A 19,390-nucleotide genomic window follows, 5' to 3' on the forward strand; every position below is an offset into this window, starting at 1 on the left:
GGGGGCGAAATGCAAAAACACCCATGAACTTAGGTTTAGGTGCACATTAAAGAACCACAGGCGGTCAAAATTTCTGGAGTCTTCCACTATGTGTGCCTCGTAATCAGAAAGTGTTTTGGCACGTAAAATCCTATAATTTTTTTTTATATTGAAGGATTATTGGTTTTTGTACAGGAAAAAAAAGAGGTAAAACTGTTTAAATGATGCTTATCACGCTATAATGCTTCATAAACAAATCGATGGTGCTGTTTATTCCTTGTCAAAGCGTTAAACATGCTATTGTAGAAAATCAATTACAGTAAATAACTTGCACAGTTGCTTTGCAATCTTGGTAGATCTCACAGTGATAGTAAAAAAACTTTGAAATGAGGTGCTTAATTCATTGGGAAACATACGTGTAAAAGCCAACACGAAAAGACTGAATCTAAATGGTTGTGCGTTGTACGTTGAAATATCTGATACTATTGTGTCATGTCATATCCCCTCGACACAGCATTTGACCGTCATTGCATATTATTTAAATTTCTCCATCCGTAAATGCATACTGTGCTACAAATGGGGCGTTTTTATATATCGCAAGTAGCGTGTACACAACAAACCAGAAAACTGGGATGACATCCAAAAGCCATGTCTTATTGTGAGGGAGACCTCATCGTATTTACAATGTGTAACACAGCCAAATAACCAGAAGGCGTGCAAAAGCACATACTTTGAGCACCTGAAGCTAACCTGAAAAAAACGTCGCTTGATTATCAATGTAGCATGTCAACAAACGCATCGAAATCACAAAAACAAATTTGACCTATGCGTCTTTATCTTCTTTGTTTGCATGTTGGTGCAGATGTCTTATGTAATCTATGGCTCTACTCAATTAGGTGCAGTTCTCCAGATTTGTTGAGCAACAGACATTTCCCAACAACCGCCATAACCAAAACAAACCACGAAATAGCTCACAGCACACTTTCGACGGATCTTCTCCCCTCGTTTTTTCGTTATTTCATTTATGTTGGCGTCCACAAACTCGTACCGATTGCTGCCTTTGTTGTGACGTATGTCCAAACAGTTGGTTGCAATCACAGAGAGGGGGGGCGGAGGAGGGGGGGGTTGATGTCTGCAGCTGCGATTCCTGTCACATTCGACAGAAGTTGCACTTTCGGAACACCTAAAATTGCACCATGTGAAATAGACTTTATTCTGACTTGCTCGCAAAACACTGCCAGCTGTCCCTGGAACCGATGCATAACGGCGACAAAAATTTCGGGTGCCACATGGTGGGCCGCCCTTAGTAGAGAAGTTTGGTCTAAAGCCCCTGCATCCACGCGCCACCGCCTCTTTCTTAAGTAGCGACAACCTTTGTTGTGCGCCGCCTTTTCCCCTCACACCAAATCCGGTTCCGGCATTTTCGGTCCCGGCATTTCCAGTTTAAAAATTTCTGGTTCCGGCGTTTCCGCTTCCTGGAGTTGCGCTGCGGGAATTTCTGCTTTGACTGCTGTTAGACGATGGTGAGACGCCCGTGTGTGCTTAGCAGAGCTGTGGCAGTCACCATAAGAAGAATGCAAAAGGGACAAGCTGTTGTATTCCGCTGAAATAGTAGTTCGCGGTCGCTGTTTTCCAAATGCACGAAAAACGGCAGCAGTCTCCAAGCGCCCAAGCACTACATTCCACTGTACGTTGTTGCTCATGCCACAACCGGTCGCAGGTTGACGCGAAGCAGCGAACACGAGCAGATCGCTGGTTACAATAGGCAGTGGTTCTTGGATGGAAACGCATTCACAGTTTCAACCACAGCTGGTGCAATTAAAGCCTCTCCAGCGACGCGAAAGTAAACAACACTAAAAAACAAAACGTCACTTCCACTTGGAACAGGAAGCTGCAGCTACGTAAGTTCCACTTGACGCCGGAAGCTAAGGGGGTGAGTGGGAGAGGAGCGTGGAGGAGGAGGGCAGGTTGGCGGCACTTAACCTGGTCGGCGGAAACGTGTATGGAGGGGCTTTAGTTTGGTCTGGTATGGCCCCCACTAAGGCACCACAAGATCAAGTTGGCGACTGCACTTAGCAAGCACAATCTGAAATGCGCAGAGGGAAGAAAGCCTTTCTGCCACATTGAAACAGCATGTTCTAAATAGCTAAGCTTGTGGTCATGGGATCAGATCCTGGCGCCGGTAGTCATATTTCGATGAGGACGAAATGTGAAAATGCCTGTGTACTGTGTATTTGGTAGTTCAAAAACCCCAGGTGGTTGAAATTAATCCGAAGTCCCCCACTACAGCATGCCTCATAATGAGGTTGGGGTTTTGGCATGTAAAATCCCAAAATTTAATTAATTTTAATATTCCAGACACATGTGTACGCTTTGGCTTGTGGCTTAACTTGGTTAAACCGCAGGCAACAAGCCAGCATGGCAATCTTGTGTGACCACACCATTCACACGATGGTGTGTTAGCAACGGTGCAAAGCATATGTATATAATTTATTGTGGTTATTCTACATATCGCCACTGCACTCTGTCAGTGGGCTGTCAAAGTCTGCAGGAGACCTTTTGTGACCCATTATAGGAATCCAGCTTTCATTCTTTCGCATTGGCCAAGGATTGAGAATGTTTTTGTATCAGATGCAACTCGATTAAAACAAAGTTAGACTGTATTGCTTAAATACCTTTCGGAAGGGCAGTATGAATGGGAGTATAAGGTCTGCAACAAAAGTGTCCACAATTGTCTTCCAATTTGTCCATTCCATTTACACCTACATTACCTAGCTTCAGCTTTTTTTTTTCTTTTTAAATCTCTGTGGCATGCTGGTGGTAACCTATGCTTTCACTTGTCACAAACGGCATAAGTGGCAGCAATAAAGGCTCATGCCGGCTACAAAAATTCTTGCTAAGCTGGGATATATATCCCACTGATGCACAGTTAAGGGCTCATATAGTGTAAAGATTGTTTTGCTCATTTCTACAGTTGGAACCCCATGATAATGAAAGCGAGAGATGAAATTCTCCCCCCAATTAAATATTTTCATAACCCCGGCGAATGCCCATAGGATTCACCATACTTTGTATATCTCGACAGTGAAGCGTCACTAAACTGCACTCCTGCATCAACGAAATCTGTTGGGACGTGAGACTGCATATTATTTGCCACTATAACAACATAAAAGTACAAAAGGTGGTCAAATGCACTTTCTCCCCATATAACGCTTTGTAGTACTGTGGAATATATATGTACTTCCCACTTTGTGATGTGTGCAAAAATGCATTCCCACAGTAAAGGGTCGCATTTATCTGATTTGTTTGGCGCTGTCATCTGTCTAAAGGTTTCCGCACTTCATGCGAGAATAGTTTTGGGAATGGGTACCAAGGGGTCGTCAAGGATGCAAAAGCTAAATTAGCATTGTTGGAACGCTTCCTGAATTTGGCCCTTATTTGATCCCGAGAAAAATGTTCTCAGGATGTCTGTTATTCCTCTTTTCTGCATGTATATTTACACCAGTAGCTTGCAATAAGCATTAATTTTTGTATGATAGCTAGTCCGCAAAACTTGTCCTAGTGAACGTGATAGTGTGGCAGCCACACATTGCTCTCTCACCTATTCTTTTTTCGGTAAAGGTGTGCGAATACTCTAATATTATCGAATCAAATTGAATAGTGAATATTTGAATAACGTGATTTACAAATTCAATGTCTACTTTTTGGCATAGAGACCCATGCAGTGCCACATGTCTAAAGTGTCACGTGCACCGTGGAGCCCCTCGTGCTCGATGTTGCCCTAGCGAGTGCCGCACAAACTTGCGATGACCTTCCAGGTTTCACCATCTTTGTCATATGGCAATAACACCGAATCTGACAATGGCACGGCGCGGACAGTGCCTGTGCTTTACTGTCAGCTCTGGCTACGTGCGAAGCGGTGATCGAGGCACGTGATGTGCGGTCCTTTTGTTTGTCATGCAGCTGAGCTGTAATCAATGCTGGCATACTAATTTGGTATTTCCTTTATTAAGAGTAGGCCATACTGTCTATCTCGATTTCTAAATACTTAAGTTACAGATAGCTTGCTACATTCTTGTTATGCAATGCTAGGAGACTCCCGAGCATGTGCAACACCATATTTTTTTGCCCAAGATTTGTAAGCATTGAATTTTTTGGAAAAAGTTTCTGATATTTCATTCAATATTCAGCTGTCTTTTTTCTTGATTTGATTCAATATTCAATTCGAAATCTGCTATTTGATTTTCGCATACCCCTAGTTTTCGGAAGAGCGTGCGCCGAGCGTGGCTAGCCTGGTGGAGAAAGACACTAAAACTTACAGTGACATAATTGCGTGTTGTGCAATGCTGTCTCCTAGTTCTTTCCTACCTCCATGCATGTTATGCTCCCCTCACCTTGATGTCCTTTCTTTTATATATATGTGTGTGTGTGTGTGTGTGTGTGTGTGTGTGTGTGTGTGTGTGTGTGTGTGTGTGTGTGTGTGTGTGTGTGTGTGTGTGTGTGTGTGTGTGGAACCTTATGAATGAATTTGTAAGCCAGAGCTTTGTGAAAAGTTTTTACAATTTGTTAAATGAGCAAGAAATAGCGAGAAATGGGCAATGAACATTGCTAGATTATGACTGCAGTTTTTGGGTGATTTTGGTGCAATAGTGTCAGTTTTTACAATTGGTGGTGCTGAGGAATGTATAGAAATATCCTGGAAATGCTTGTGTGGTGTACTTTCTCTGTGAGATATTGCAGGCATTTGGTATGTGGTGCGTATAGTGTTTTTATGCTTGCATGCACAATGCTTTTGTGCAATTGTACCTGAATCTGCCCATAGTGCTTCTTTTATTCTCAATTTTTTATATTTATTTTGCTTCCACTTTATTATTACAGCCCCAACACTATCTAAGCTGCTGGAACTACCCCCTAGCACTCCTGGTGGTTGCCTTCCTTCACTGCCATTCCTGACTGCGTCCCCATCAGTTTCATCACCTGTTGCAAGTCAAGCAACCACTTCCTCACCCCTGGAGAGCAGCAACAGTATGGATACCACAGTTGATGATGCCAGGTAACTCATTTTTTCTCTCCCTGATCAATGTCTAGCTTTGAACTGCACGCAGCACTTACGAACTAGGAAATGGTCTGACTGGGTGTGCTTGCTGTGATATGGTTGCTGTGCCAATTGCGTCAAACTGCACCAACGGGTACAACCTGCTTCTTTGCTACATTTGGGCAATATTTGAATAATTTACGTTCAGCCTGCACTGAGACCACAAGCTCTTGAAATTTCTCCTCTCTCCCGTGACTGTAGTGCTATTTGAGTGGTCATGAGAGCAGAGAGGTCAGTGCTTTGGAGTTAAAAAATTACAATAGAACCAAAGTCTCATTAGTATAGCGACAGCTTTATAAACATCCCTCAGCATATCATGTTATGTAGTAATGGATACACATATATACGTAATACACAGTTTCATGTGTACATGTTTATTGTTTTCCACAATAGTTCTTATTAAACAACCATGCCTTCTCTTTCTTCTGGTACTTCTTCAGTCTGGCCCTGTTGATATTGAGTGCAGGTCCATCACACATGTTGAAGTCAATGTGAGGCAAAGGTTTGTCCATTGGTGATGCCTGTGTGATACTATTTAAAGACTTGCTTGGTTTGGTTTGATTAGCTTTATGTAGGGATGGTAGTGGGACATTCCCATTCTGGAGGATTGGCCAGGAATGGTAAAATGCCCAGTGGCAAATACTGAGTGGCCAAATCAAAGGAAATAAAGTAAATCAAGCAATCCGTCCAATATAACTCACCATTCTATTAGCAGGTTGGTATGCTTTGTAGATGTCTGTGAGCCGACATTATATGTTCAGGCAGGGTGTATACCAACCAGGAAAAGCGGGAAAACTGACAATTCTCAGGGATTATGAGTAGTCTGGAAATACTTGGGGTCAAAACTCGGGGAATTTGCGCTTCTATCAGGGAAAAGTCGTGGTAATGCTGACTCTAATAACAGAAAGGAATCGTAACAAATGGATACTCCGCAGATCTGGCACTCATACATCTAACTGACCAATTAAAAAAAAATAATTGACGCCGGTTTGCAGGTTCAGTCTTCATCGATCTAACAAAGGCATTTGACTGCTTAAACCATAGTATCTTTTTTGCTAAGCTTGAGGTTATCGGTGTACGTGATCCTGCCCTCTCACTATTAAAAAGTTACTTATCTAACATAGTTCAGGTGTGTCTGTGTCTAATGTCTATTCCAGACAACAAACCACTAACATCGGCGTCCCTCAGGAGTCCATCTTAGGGCCGCTACTGTTTTTAATTTATATTAATGATCTACTTAACCATTTGTCATCTATTAAGTGCGATCTGAAGTGAAGGCGCGACGACGGTGGATGAAGAGGGAACACACACACACAGGGTGCCACTTCCAACAATTTTTCTTTTTTTTTTCTTTCTTTTTTTAACCAACACGCTCGACTATTCATCCTAACTATTAAATGCATTCTGTATGCTGATGATACTACCATATTTGCCTCTGATAACAACATGTAACTTCTTATTAACAACCTAAATACTGACCTAGAAAATGTTTTAAGTTGGTGTAATGCTAACCTGTTATCTATTAATGCCACCAAGACTAACTTTGTTGTATTTTCTTCATATCAACATCATTCGGCATCCTCTCCTTCTTTAACTTTTGGCACACACTCTCTCTCTCCCATTGCATGCTCATCTTTCCTTGGGATTTCTTTTGACCGCAAATTGAAATATAAATATCACGTTTCTCACATAAAAAAGAAAATAGCATACAGTATTTGCATTCTAATTAAAACTCGTCCCTACTTTACACATGGTACATTAATCTCGCTATACCACTCATTCATTCACTCTCATATTAACTACGGCATAATATGCTGGGGTAACACTTATAACATTCACTTGGCATCCCTCCAGGTAATCCAGAACCAATCCATAAGAATTATTACAAGCAGTTTACGCTTTGCAAATGGAAAATCACTACTACATGAAAACAACATCCTAACCATTTCAGAACTCACGAAGTGTAATGTAAGGATTTTATTCTACAAATATATTGTCACGAGCTCTCGTAACAAAGGGCAGAAGGAGTGCAAATGACAAAAGGACAGAGGGTGGAGAAAGAGGATTACGTTTGGTAGGCTACCTTTGGACCGCTCCCGGAAAAACGGCAACCATTTCCCTTGATCTGCCTTGCATTTTTAAGTAAACGGTTCACGCGTAACATTTGGTGGAGCTGTGTGGGGTAGCGCCCACTACCAACAATGAAGCCGTTAGTACAAGACCTTCGCAGAAGCTGCCGCCTTGCCGGACTTTTGCCCTTGGCCACCATCATGCCTCGAGACGAAGATACTCCCAATACTGCATCGGCAGTACCAGCCCCAATTCAGCTCTACCGAGAGCCACGTACGTTCTCCGCAAAGGCAGGGGAAGATGTTGATGAGTGGCTCACCGATTATGAGCGGGTAAGCCATTATAATCACTGGAACGCTGCCTCCCAACTGAGGAACGTTGTTTTCTTTTTGACTGACACGGCGATGGTTTGTTATGACAACAATGCGGACGCACCAACTACATGGGCCTGTTTCGTTGAGGAGATCAAGAAGTGTTTTGGCGATTCGGATGCTAAGAAGAAACGAGTGGAATTAACATTAACTCAGAAGACCGAATTCATCGAGTAAATTCTAAAACTGTGCAAGACCATAAACCCTCGACTGTCAGAAGAAGATAAGGTGGGACACCTTTTAATGGGAATCGCAGAAGATAACTTCCTAATTGGAAAAGACAACATGGAAACCGGATCAGACGAGATACGGCACTGCCGTACCTTTGAAATACTAAAGACTCGTCAAATTACACCGAAATTTGGATGGCTGGCTAACGTAACAACTGTGGTCAGTGTGGACACGAGTTCTCCAACAGACTTATCGTCCAGGAGCTCCTTCGGCACGAAGAACAAGCACGTTGTGTGGCGCCACATTACAGCTCCTGCGCTTTCAAAGACTCGGTTTGTGCAACCCCCTCAACTCCTTGGCAGCACTCTATAAACGCTGCGAATTTTGGCAGCTGTAGAGACTGCCCGCATTATGACCTGAGCAAACCATCTTGTAACAATTCTTCTGAGCGAACCCTTGATTAGCGCCCACGCTACATTCGTTCTCGATGACCAGCCCCTCCCTATGACTTACAAGGCTAGACTATTGGTCACTCTTCACGCACGACCACAGCAGAACATTGTCATCAGCATTCCAAAGTTCACCTTATGCCAATGTGCTACAGCTGTGGCACACCAGGTCACATAGCCAGATACTGTAACCAACGCCGACCATCTGGTGTCAGGATTGGGGGCTCAATCCTATCGCTCGTAATCAGTTGTCAAGATTGGAGTTGGGCATGAATTAGAAGGTAGCTGGCCCATGCCATCGTCCAACTTATCCACGCTGAGGACGTTGATGAAGGGAAGAACTGCTTCTCGTCGAGAACAATGAATATGGATTTATTCACAGTATCTACATGAGGATGTTGCAGTTCATCAGTCTAGCATGACTGCGAGAGAAAGTACATCAGTCTAACATGACTGCTTGAGAAAGTGTCCTGAGCTGCTGCACAACAGCTCAGGACACAACGGTTTATAAACACTCGGTCCTCCCTCGATCCCAAGGTGAGGGAAATGGCCGACCAGTCATCGTAAACGAGTCGCATCTCTGCGGGACGGCTTACACACACACACTCACACAGAGGTTCACGGTCCCCAGCCGAGGTCAGATGGACTTCGTAGAACTCGGGGCTTGTGTCAGGAAAGGTGCCTTTTATTCCCTGCAGCGCGGCCGGGTGCTCATTGTCTTGCGTCTTGGACGGCGCGTGGGAAGGGGTCTCGAACTACGTTCCCTCGGGGACTCCCTCGGGGACTCCCTCGTTCACAGCAGACCAGGTTGGCGGTGGTGCCTGCTTCGTCGCACTCATCTTGGCTCCAGCGACGAAGAGTTGAGGATGCACATATTGTTCTTCACATACAGTCGACTTAGTGACGCCGTGGCTAGAGGTTTGCGGTGACGTTCCAGGAAAGTTGACGCCGCTTTCGCAACTGGCTGGTAAAACTTGCACCTCAGCTGGGCCGTTCTTAACAGCGCCTCCATGGCCCGGAAAATCTCGACTGTCCAGCGCTGACAACCGCTGGGCAGGAAGAGAACGGCTGGTGGCCAGGGGGTGATGCCTTGGCTCGCAGCAACCACTTGTGTAATGATGTCACCGCCCCAAAACATCCAACAAGGACAGGCAACTGAAAAACGAACCCCCAACACGGCTCTGCACCGAGATGACGTACCTTAGCTCTCACTTTAGACCCGCTAGGCTTCAAAGAAAACATAAGTGCAGAAAAAAAATGCTGCATTTCGCAATGCCAATTTTTGAAGCAATTTCGTGTTGACAAATTCAGCAATCATGGATGGAATCCTGCTAAATGAGAGGGGATCTTCTTGACTTAACAAAATTAACACTAGTAACCCTAAAATTTAGGCGGGACCCTTAAACGCAGAATTCAAATTAGCCTGCTCAAACCATCCGCATTGCTATACAACTTTCCCTCCTTATATCTAATGGAGAAGTTGTACTCTTGGAGAGTGAGACTCCATCGGAGCAAGCAGCCATTTTTGTGTGACATTTTATTGAGCCACGTCAGAGGACAGTGGTCGGTCTCGAAGATGAACTTCGCTCCGTACAAGTAACACGACAACTTCTGGGCGGCCCAAACTAAACAAGCACAATCCTTCTCCGAAGCGCTGTAGGCTTCCTCTCTTACAGTTAGTTTACGGCTGGCGTAGAGGATAGGATGCTCCTCGTTATCGTCGCCGACCTGACTAAGTACCACGCCCATACCTCTGTCGCCTGCGTCGCATTGAACTATGAATTCCTTTGTGTAGTCTGGCGCGCGAAGCACAGGACGAGAAACCAATAGCGTTTTCAAACTTTGGAAAGCATTCTCTTTGTCCGTATCCCAGTGTACGCTACTTGGTGCTCCCTTTCGGAGGGCATCCGTTAATGGACTTGCCATTTACGAGGAATTCGGAATGTACCGTTGATAGTACCCCACAAGTCCCAAAAATGAACGAAGGTCTGTTTTCGTGCGCGGCTGAGAAAATTCTCCAATCATAGCTATTTTCAGCTCGGCCGGCTGTCTCGTGCCCTGGCCGACAACATGGCCCAGATAAGTAACCTGTGAACAACCAAATCTACACTTTTCCACTTTCATCGTTAAGCCGGCTTCCCTCAACCGTGAGAACACCTGTTTGAGGTGCGATACGTATTGTTCCCAGCTACCCGAAAAAAATTGCTGCGCGCTCACTTCTGCCATTTCGGCTAATAGCACGATTTCTTCTGCTTCACTCCTCGTGAGCTGCGACTTCGCAAACAACTGTCGACGTACTCTTGCGCTTTGCAGCTCACAGACGATGCGATCTCGCAGCATTCGATCGAATGTTGCGCCGAAATTGCATGTGTCCGCTATTTGACAAATTGCAACTGTGAAATTTTTGACAAGTTCACCTGGCAGCTTGTTGTGTGTAAAGAACTTGTAAGACTGTGCTATTTCGTTTAGTCGGCGAAAAGTGCTGCTGCAACAAAGCTACTACTTGGGTGTAAGAAAATTTGTTCACCTTGTGTGGTGCTCATCGACCACTAAGTAAATCCACGGTGTGGGTCGTCGGTGCTGCAACCAACAGGGCCCGCTTCTTCTTGTCGTCCGTGATGCCATTGCCTTCAAAGAAGGCCTCCAGTTGAACTTAGTAAGCTGGCCACTTGTCGCTCGTGTCCTCAAACTGCGGCAGGCTGGCATATCCTCCCATGGTGGCGAAGGCTGCGGCGTACTGAGAGGGCTGCCCATTGTCATCCCATCCTCATCGCCACTAAAGAATCCGCACCATACATAGCGGTGGCTGGGCCAAGACAAGATTTATTGCTTTGATGCGTATGAATATAGGCGTTGTGCGAGACGGTTAGAGAGGGAGTTCGAGGAGGAGGAACAGCGGTGATAACTGTTGCCGTAAGTTAGTGTGATGTCATCCCGATGTAGCACTCTCTGTTCCTTTCTTCTCCCTCCTTCTTAAGTCTGTTTTCCATGTCATGCTAATATGCATCCATTAGTCATTATGCTCGCGAAGACAGCATTAACAGCACAGAAGAATTGTAGATGACAATGGCGATGTTGACATGGCACGTAACCCACATTAAAGAGTGTGGCAGTTGATAGAAAACAGTGTCGAAAGCATTGGTGGAGTCACTGCCAAGAACAACATTTCAACAACACCTTACACTTTTACATAGTATGTCACACAATTCACAGCTCCCAAGTAAATATGTCAGCATTGAAAATAGAGAGAGAGAGAGAACTAAACATTTATTTTCTGAAACGGTAATCCGAGTCAGAATCCAGGTCACCCTAGGTGGGAGGTTTCTTCATTGCAAGAACCATCTGCCTTGGGCTGTCTCCTTGACAGAAAAAAAAAATTTTTTTTTTGACTGAAATCTTGGTGGTACTGCGCCATTTTGCTCATGGTATTAGTTGTTGAAATGTTTTGGCCTCAAAGTTCTTGCCCATTCCCTTCTAGTGGGTGAGCGTGATTATTTTGGAAAAAGCAGGCAAGCAAAAAGAATATGGTGGTCTTCACTTTGCGAGTATGCTGCAGTCACTGTAATTGAGTTCAGAGTCAGAATAATGCTTGAAATCGGCTGTCTTTCTTTCCTGAACCATTGAGGTGTGCAATTTCCTGAAGTCCTGAAGCATTGAGGAGTGCAATAAAGCTGTCTATTTTTGTCTGCATACTATAAATAATGTTATGATTCACCTTTTGCAAAAATAATTTGTTAGGCAATATGCATAATAAGGTTTAAGCATTTTTTCTTTTGCTTATTCTGCAGTAAAAAATAATTAAGTGGCTTTATAGCACAAAATATGGCTTTGTAAACATTATGCCACCAAAATCGTAAGCAATTTCTATTATGTTAATTTCGGACATGACACTTAAAGGATGCCAACTGTTTCTAGTCAGGTACTATAGCTCAGAATTTATTTCAGATCTGACTACAGTGTAATAAATGACATTCACATTCCAAATTTCATCAAATTAGTTCCATAAATGACAAAAATAGCTTGATTAGCCACGTTCCACTTAAACTTGAGGATTGAATTTTTTGGCCAGATGTGTAATACAAGATGCTTTATGTTTGTCTTTTTGAGGACTTGCATTGCTGTGCTGTGGCTGTTCTTTCTGGACAAATATAATTAATACAGTATTTAGTAATCTAGCTGCTGTGTGCCATAATGTCTTCCTGCTTTTTCTTTAAGTAGCTGAATTGCCTAAAAATAGCTACAGGTAGGTTTGCTCTAAGATGGTACAGAATTGGTTGCACCTAACTGAGGTAATCGTATATATTAAGGGCAAGATACTGATGCCGAATTTTGGTGATCGTGAAGTTACCATTATTCCGGAGCAGTGGTGGTGTTTGTACGAGTTCGCTTGCATGGTGACACCATGTGTGAGCTGGATCAAGTGAATGGTCTTGTTTTGCAGTGTGCCAGGCTTGGTGTCATCACCTGTGAAGCTGACTGTGGAAGAAGTGACAGCCCCACTGACCACTGAGCCTTCTGAGACACCCTGTGAAATTCCACCTGTTGAGACAATGGAATCTGATGAACCAGACCCATTCCCTGCTACTGAGGAGCCTATGGAGGTAACTGAGGATATAGCTGAAGATACGTCACCCAGTGAAGTAGAAACTAAAGTTGAGCCTAAGGAAGAAGACGTGGAGGAAGATGAAGACCAGGCAATTTCCCCAGCTGAAGGTAAGCGAACTCGAGCTGCTGACTTGCCCTCAAACACTTCAGTCTTGAGAGACATGCGACAAGGATAAACACACAGACAACAGGATGGTTGTCTTTTAAGATGGACTTGTGTGAACTAAGCAAGTTTGCAAACACACTGTTTAGCTTGAATAATTGCTGCTTTGACCATAGTATTTAGTCTTCTAAAATGTCAAGAGTGGACACCTTGGCATTTATTGTCATGACTGTGGTTGTGGGCCCTTGTTTATTGTGTGCTAGATTGCAGCCAAATTGTGCATGAAAATATAAAAGCCACCACGATTGCATGTGGGAATGATGAGTGTGAACATCCTTTTTGTTTCGTTTCCTTGAGCAGAAAGGGCACTAGCAATGACAAGGCACCACTCTACTATGATGTTTTTCACTGATGTAATGAAATTGTTTTTGTTGTTAGGGTTAGATTTTCAGTTATGTGTGGCTGGTATCTCTTGATTTAATGCTGTGTAGATGGTGATGGTTTACCCTTTCAGGGTGACTGCCGTACATGTACAGTGGTGAAAACCAGTCCCAAATGGTCACTGACGCACATGTACGGTGACAACTGAACATTTTAATAAAATGGTGCTTTTCGGTATAGAGAGGGTGTCTACCAACCGGGAAAACCGGGAATTCTCAGGGATCTTGAATAGTCAAGGAAAATTCGGGGAACTTATGCTTCTATCAGGGAAAATTAGCTGTAATTTGATTGAAAGGGAACGAAAGTCGCGCTAATGCTGGCTCAAGTAACAGTGAAGAATCGTAACAAATCTCTTTGACGCCGTGTCTTTGGCTGGAGGAGTTTCCAGTGTACAGTCAATGACTGATTTTGTGGGCGTCCGATTTTTGGGGCATGCCCAATAATTCGGACAGCTTTGCGGCACCCGTACGCCATAGAGTCAATCTATAAGGACGTATGAAATTTTGGATGCAAGAACCATTCGCCATTTGATTTTTCGAACTTTTTGCCGTGGCCGCAGGTCTGAAATGGCATTAATCAATCGAGAAATTAAGGTAAATGCAGGACATGATTAGAGACTCCCCCGGGACATAGAAGCATTTGGCCAATGACGAAAGCACTGCTCAGTTAATTTCTGTCACTAGTACTCAACCACTTATTGCAAAAAACATTCTTGTATTGTATTATAAGACGAAATAACATGCTTCTTGTCCAGTTCTATTTCATTTTTAGAAACAAGAATTTGTTGAAATTACCGCTGACAATGACGTGGGCATTCGAAAGGTTTTGTTTTGCTCGACTTTGCGCTGCCCACGCTTTCGTGTTTCAGTAGTTTTGTTATCGCATAGCGCTGCGCTGCCTTTGCTGGCTCGTGAAACTCGCACAAACTTCTAGTAGCAGAGAACTCAACTTCTATATGATGTAGCAGGATGCCCAAACGGTCTACGCCACTTGACTAAAAAGCAGTTGCAGCAGTGAATCAATCGCTCTGTCTTGGCACAGTACCGCCCTCTGTCGGGAGCCGTTTCCTCACCTACTGCAGCATAGGGTGGTGATGGCGTATTCAACGTCACCACTCCCCCGGTTGGGTGGCGGTAGGTTTAAATTTAGAAAAAGGTATACGGACCCTTCAGATGCAATTTTCTCGTAGTCTAAGTGTTTCCCTGGCACGAAACAAGCATTGCAAGGTTTCTGGAATGGTATTCAGACAGTCTACGTTGACTTAGTATTTGCCTTTAGTGTCTCTTTAAGGGCAGTAAAAGACATGCATTCATTTTCTTGGCCTGCCCGATCTTTCTGACGTTTTCGCGGCCCCTAGGAAGTCCGAGAAATCTGACGTTAACTGTACAACTGACCAAGAGGATGCTTCAAATGGTCCATGGGGCAAATGTGAGGTGGAAGGAGTACAAGATCAGAAAGGACCGATGCATTGAGGAACGAATGGGAAAGAAGTGTGCCGCCGCTTCTTTGAAGGTGCTTGAGCTCAAAAGCAAAGTGGTGGCTGACGCCCAGATTCGGGTATCCCTCATCCAACCAAAATAAATTTTAAAGCAGTGAAACGCGACACTGAGGCGCTGTGCGTGGGCTGAGAGTATGTCAGGACAGGTGAGGTTGACTTTCCAGCTACTGAGAGAGAATCTGACTTGTGACATTGTTTGGGCCTCATACCAATGAGCTTGTTATCAGTTGATAGATATAGCTCATATTACAAAATATTTGCTTTTGTATGCATCTCTTTTTATTCGTATTTGAAGATGTTCGACTTGATTTGCAATGGGCTTTACCACTTTTTTCAAAGATAATTTATTCGCTGGGCATTTTACTAACACCTCCCTTCTGTTTTCTTTTTAAATAAAATGAACACTAATCTCTATTATTCAAACTGGATTAATTTTTTTTTTTAACATGCTTACTAGAGAGTGACAGCATTGGTCGACATGGTGTCAGCCCGTCTTGACATAAGACAAAGTTCTGTGTCATTCAGGAAATTTTGCAAAGGCACTCAGGAAAAACCTGGAAAACTCTAGGAATTTGGAAATGTCAACTTGATAGACACCCTGACGGAGCTCTTCCTAGAGGCACTCTGGAGGTTTTGCAACCTCTTATGGCTTTAAAAAGAAACGGCCATTTATAGCAGAAAATCTTTGGGCACTTGGCTGAGCTAAACTGCGATAGGCGAAAGCCTATCTATGACTGCCTCTGTTGTCGTTGTCTGAACTGTTCTGCGAATACCGTATTTACTCGCGTAATGAACCCACCTTTTTTCCAGATAAGTTGACATAAATTTGGGGGGAGGGTTCATTACGCGGGGAAAAAAAATTTAGATATTTTTTAGGTCGAAATTTCATGTCACAATGAAGATAGGAAAATCGCAATCCCAACCTTACCTTTATAGTAAAAACACGTACGCGATGAATGTGAATTAAAAATTCATTTTTATTTTCATGCTGCTGGCTGCTTATGGTCTGTCTCACTCGGGCTCGCTATCTGAATCCACGCTTCCACTCATATCGCTTGCGAATTCGTCGGCGTCGTCGTCTTCCCACAGCGCGTCGTCTTCACTGCCGTCGAGGCTGTTGGAGATGCCAGTCTTTTTGAAGCTGCGGACGACCATCTCGCTGGGAATCACACTCCATGCTTCTAGAATCCATCGACAGAGCATGTCGATGGTGGGCCTTCTAATCTTACCTGCGGGAGTCAGGTCGTGGTTTCCCGCGGCCATCCACTCTGTATAGAGCCGGCGCACGTTGTCCTTAAAGGGCTTATTAATGGAAACATCAAGGGGCTGCAGCACTGATATCAAGCCACCTGGGATGATAGCGAGGTCCGTGCGTAACTCGCTCATTCGGCAGCGGACATTTTTTTCCAGATGGCCGCGGAAGCTGTCCATAACAAGCAGCGATGGCAGGAGAAGAGCCCCGGGCCGCCGTCCCCAGACTGTTTTCAGCCAGTCGGACACCAGCTCGGCCGACATCCACCCTTTCTCCTGGGCGCGAATGTGGATACCGGCAGGAAGAGTTCCCTTTGGCAGAGTCTTTCTTTTGAAGACGACGAACGGCGGCAGCTTCCTGCCGTCCGCTGTTACAGCTAACATCACGGTGCACCGCTGCTTCTCGGCGCCCGTCGTCTTAACCTGCACACTTTTCGCACCTTTCATATCGACAGTGCTGTTTCTTGGCATGTCAAAGTTTATAGGCGTCTGGTCCGCGTTCCCGATTTGCGACAGCAGGAACTTTTTGTCCTCACGGATCCGAATGACAAAGCGGTGGAAATCACGCACTTTGTCCCCACAGTCTGCCGGCAGCCGCTGGCATAACGTAGTACGCCTTCTGAGGCACAACACGTTCCGGCGCATGAAACGAGTCGTCCAACCACTGCTCGCCTTAAATTCACTCGCGGCAATGCCGTGACTTCTTGCAGTGGCCCGCGCGTGATTCTGTATCAGCTCGTGGGATACGGCACATCCTTCGTTGCGGAGCCTCTTCACATAGCTCAGAACTTCTTCCTCGACGCGAGGAAACTTGCCCTGCTTCGGCCCGCGAAAGGCCCGGCGATCTTTCTTCGTCGCTCTGAGTTCCTCTTGTTGATTCCTCCAGTAGCGCACACGCACGGGGTCTACACTAAAATGCCGTCCAGCCGCGCGATTGCCATGCTCCAAAGCATGCTCCACGACTTTGAGCTTAAAACCGGCCGTGTAGCTAGCGTAACGCCCCATCGCACAACGCGCAGAAAATGCACAGCACGCACGAAATAATGCAAAGGTCGTAGCGAAGCACTTAAACAGCAACAAAATAGGACTGCGCATGCATGGCGCTATAAGCAGAGGTTTGCTTTGCATTTAATAGATGGCACTCGGCAACCTGCATCATCATCATCATCATTGTAAAAAAAAAGAATCTAGAGAAGTTTGACAAATTGGTTCGAGAAATACAAAGAAAATAGCCGAGCGTGGTGGAAACTGCCGTCACCCCATTTCAAAGAGGACGCCCCAGTAAAGCCCTTTGCGCATCCGCCAACGAATCATGCAAGGTCAATGAACGATCAACGAAAGCGTGCAGTCGACGCCCGCGTCACCCGCGTTCGCGTCGCCGGTGTTCAGCATCGTTGGCTTCAAATGATGTTTATTTTATCACTGCGCGATCAGACAATTTTATGATCGTCGACAGTCGACAGCGCCGGCCAATTGAGCCGAGATAACGCGAACATGCTGAACACCGACCCTGCGGGCGGGTGCGCGTTATTTACGCGACGTAAAAAAAAAAAAAAATTCAATTTTCGACGACAAAAGTGGGGGGTGGGTTCATTACGCGAGTGGGTTCATTACGCGAGTAAATACGGTAGACGCCGCCATGGCTGCGAGCATGGGATGCAATCACAGCCATATGGCTGCAAGGTTTTTCGCCGATGCGCGCGCACCCCCACACGCGTGTTCGCGCTTTCCCATGCGCCCACTCGCACAGCGCTACTGGCATGGCGCCTCCTCTCCTTACTTCCCTCGCTGGTGATCACCGCTTTCCTGCGTCCACCACAAACTGCGCCCGGACACTCATGAGCCACTAATGAATTACACCTTAAAAAAAACAATTATGCTGCTGCCTCTTAGCTTCCACCAGAACTGATTTTACGCCTTGATATATGGTGGCTACTAGCATTTAATAAAAAAATGCTTGCGTCCCCACCCCTCCATGTTCTCCTGCTTATGTATGTGAGATTTTTATAAATTTTAATGTTCAAGGTTTTGGCAAGGATGCCAAACATACAAAACAGTGTGTGGCCAAATGCTAATGGCTACGTCTATGGCTAGCTACGGTTGTCAGTGAATTTACGTGTGAGAACACTGGTTTGAGGCTGTGGGGTAATCAAAGTGGTGGAGGTGTTGGTTTCGATTTGTGCCATTTTGGACCTTCAGCCACGGCAAAAAGTCGGAAAAATATCACAGCAAATGGTTTGAGTGTACGGAATTCAGTCATTGTTAGGCATTGCCTCTAAGGTACATGGCAGTGATGCGAAGGCATCCGTTTTTGGGGTGTGTCCGATGTATTGGGCATGTCCAAAAAATTTTGCGTTGACTGTAAATCCAATAATTTGTTATATGAAGGTTCGGCCATTAGAAATCTTCAGGGCTCGACTCCTTGTCCAAGTTTTTGTTGAAGCACAAAGACTTTAGAATTGAATTTTATTTCAACCCTATTTCGATAGACTGCTGTGTACATCTTTTAGGGAATCTTTGTGGTTGCATTGTCATCACGCATACCTGCTTTTTCATTGCTGCTGTTTCCATCAAAGTTGTCTTTGCTTGTGCTAGTTGCTATTCTTTTTGTGTATTTCTTTTTTACTTGACCTGCTCCTATAATAGCCTCTCTGGGGCTGGCAGTATTAATAAATAAAAACAACAACAAAAAAAACCTTGAACTAATTAGGACAGCCAGTATGACATCACCGTTTTTTCTTACACATCATGCAATGACCATTTTGTGTGCTCATAACAAGGTGTCAAATTCCTTAAAGATGCACTTCAAATTTTTTAATTTTGATGTTTGATGGAGTTTTCTACAGTCACGCAGGTTGCGCTCAATACAAACAGTAACTGGTTGCATTATGGCATAGATGTGACTGCATAAGGCCTGATTTTTGTTTTCTGGGTCAGAATTGTGAGACAATAAAATTGACACCAGTGCATCGTTCTGTCGTTTCGCGACTCCCCTTGGTATTTTTTGTTTGCACTGTAGTAAATACAGTGTTGTGAATGCTGCTCCAATTGCTCCAAAAGGCAAATCCTGCTGCATCCTGCTACATTTTTGCTATTTTCTGATAGTTAAAAAAACAAAGCTCATCTCTTGAGTTCAAGACTTCTTATATCCACGAGCAACATCCTCCATCATATGCACTCATCATGCATGTGCAGGGAGAAAGTATAAGGTGGGTGTGAATGTAGGGCTACTACATGCTTGAAATGTGGTGGCTACGGCCATTGCTGAAATAGCGCTTTTGAGGTGAGAGCACGCAACTTTCTTAATAACACTTTATGGAAAAGTGTTATTTCACGATGTGACCTTTGCCGTGTTTT

At 44.5% G+C, this 19,390-nt stretch overlaps 1 protein-coding gene across 10 annotated transcripts in view; it reads left to right on the plus strand.

Moving 5' to 3' along the window:
* Positions 1–19,390, plus strand: part of LOC142566261 (bromodomain-containing protein 8-like) — a 139,884-nt gene that overhangs the window by 70,563 nt on the left and 49,931 nt on the right. For all 10 annotated transcript variants that reach the window (XM_075677114.1, XM_075677110.1, XM_075677111.1 and 7 more), the window contains 2 exons: positions 4,858–5,032; positions 12,577–12,848. In XM_075677114.1, coding sequence (XP_075533229.1) covers positions 4,858–5,032; positions 12,577–12,848 — 447 coding nt within the window. The remainder of the gene's footprint in view (positions 1–4,857; positions 5,033–12,576; positions 12,849–19,390) is intronic.

Source organism: Dermacentor variabilis, unplaced genomic scaffold (genome assembly GCF_050947875.1).
Source record: "Dermacentor variabilis isolate Ectoservices unplaced genomic scaffold, ASM5094787v1 scaffold_12, whole genome shotgun sequence".
In the NCBI taxonomy this organism is placed as follows: domain Eukaryota; kingdom Metazoa; phylum Arthropoda; class Arachnida; order Ixodida; family Ixodidae; genus Dermacentor; species Dermacentor variabilis.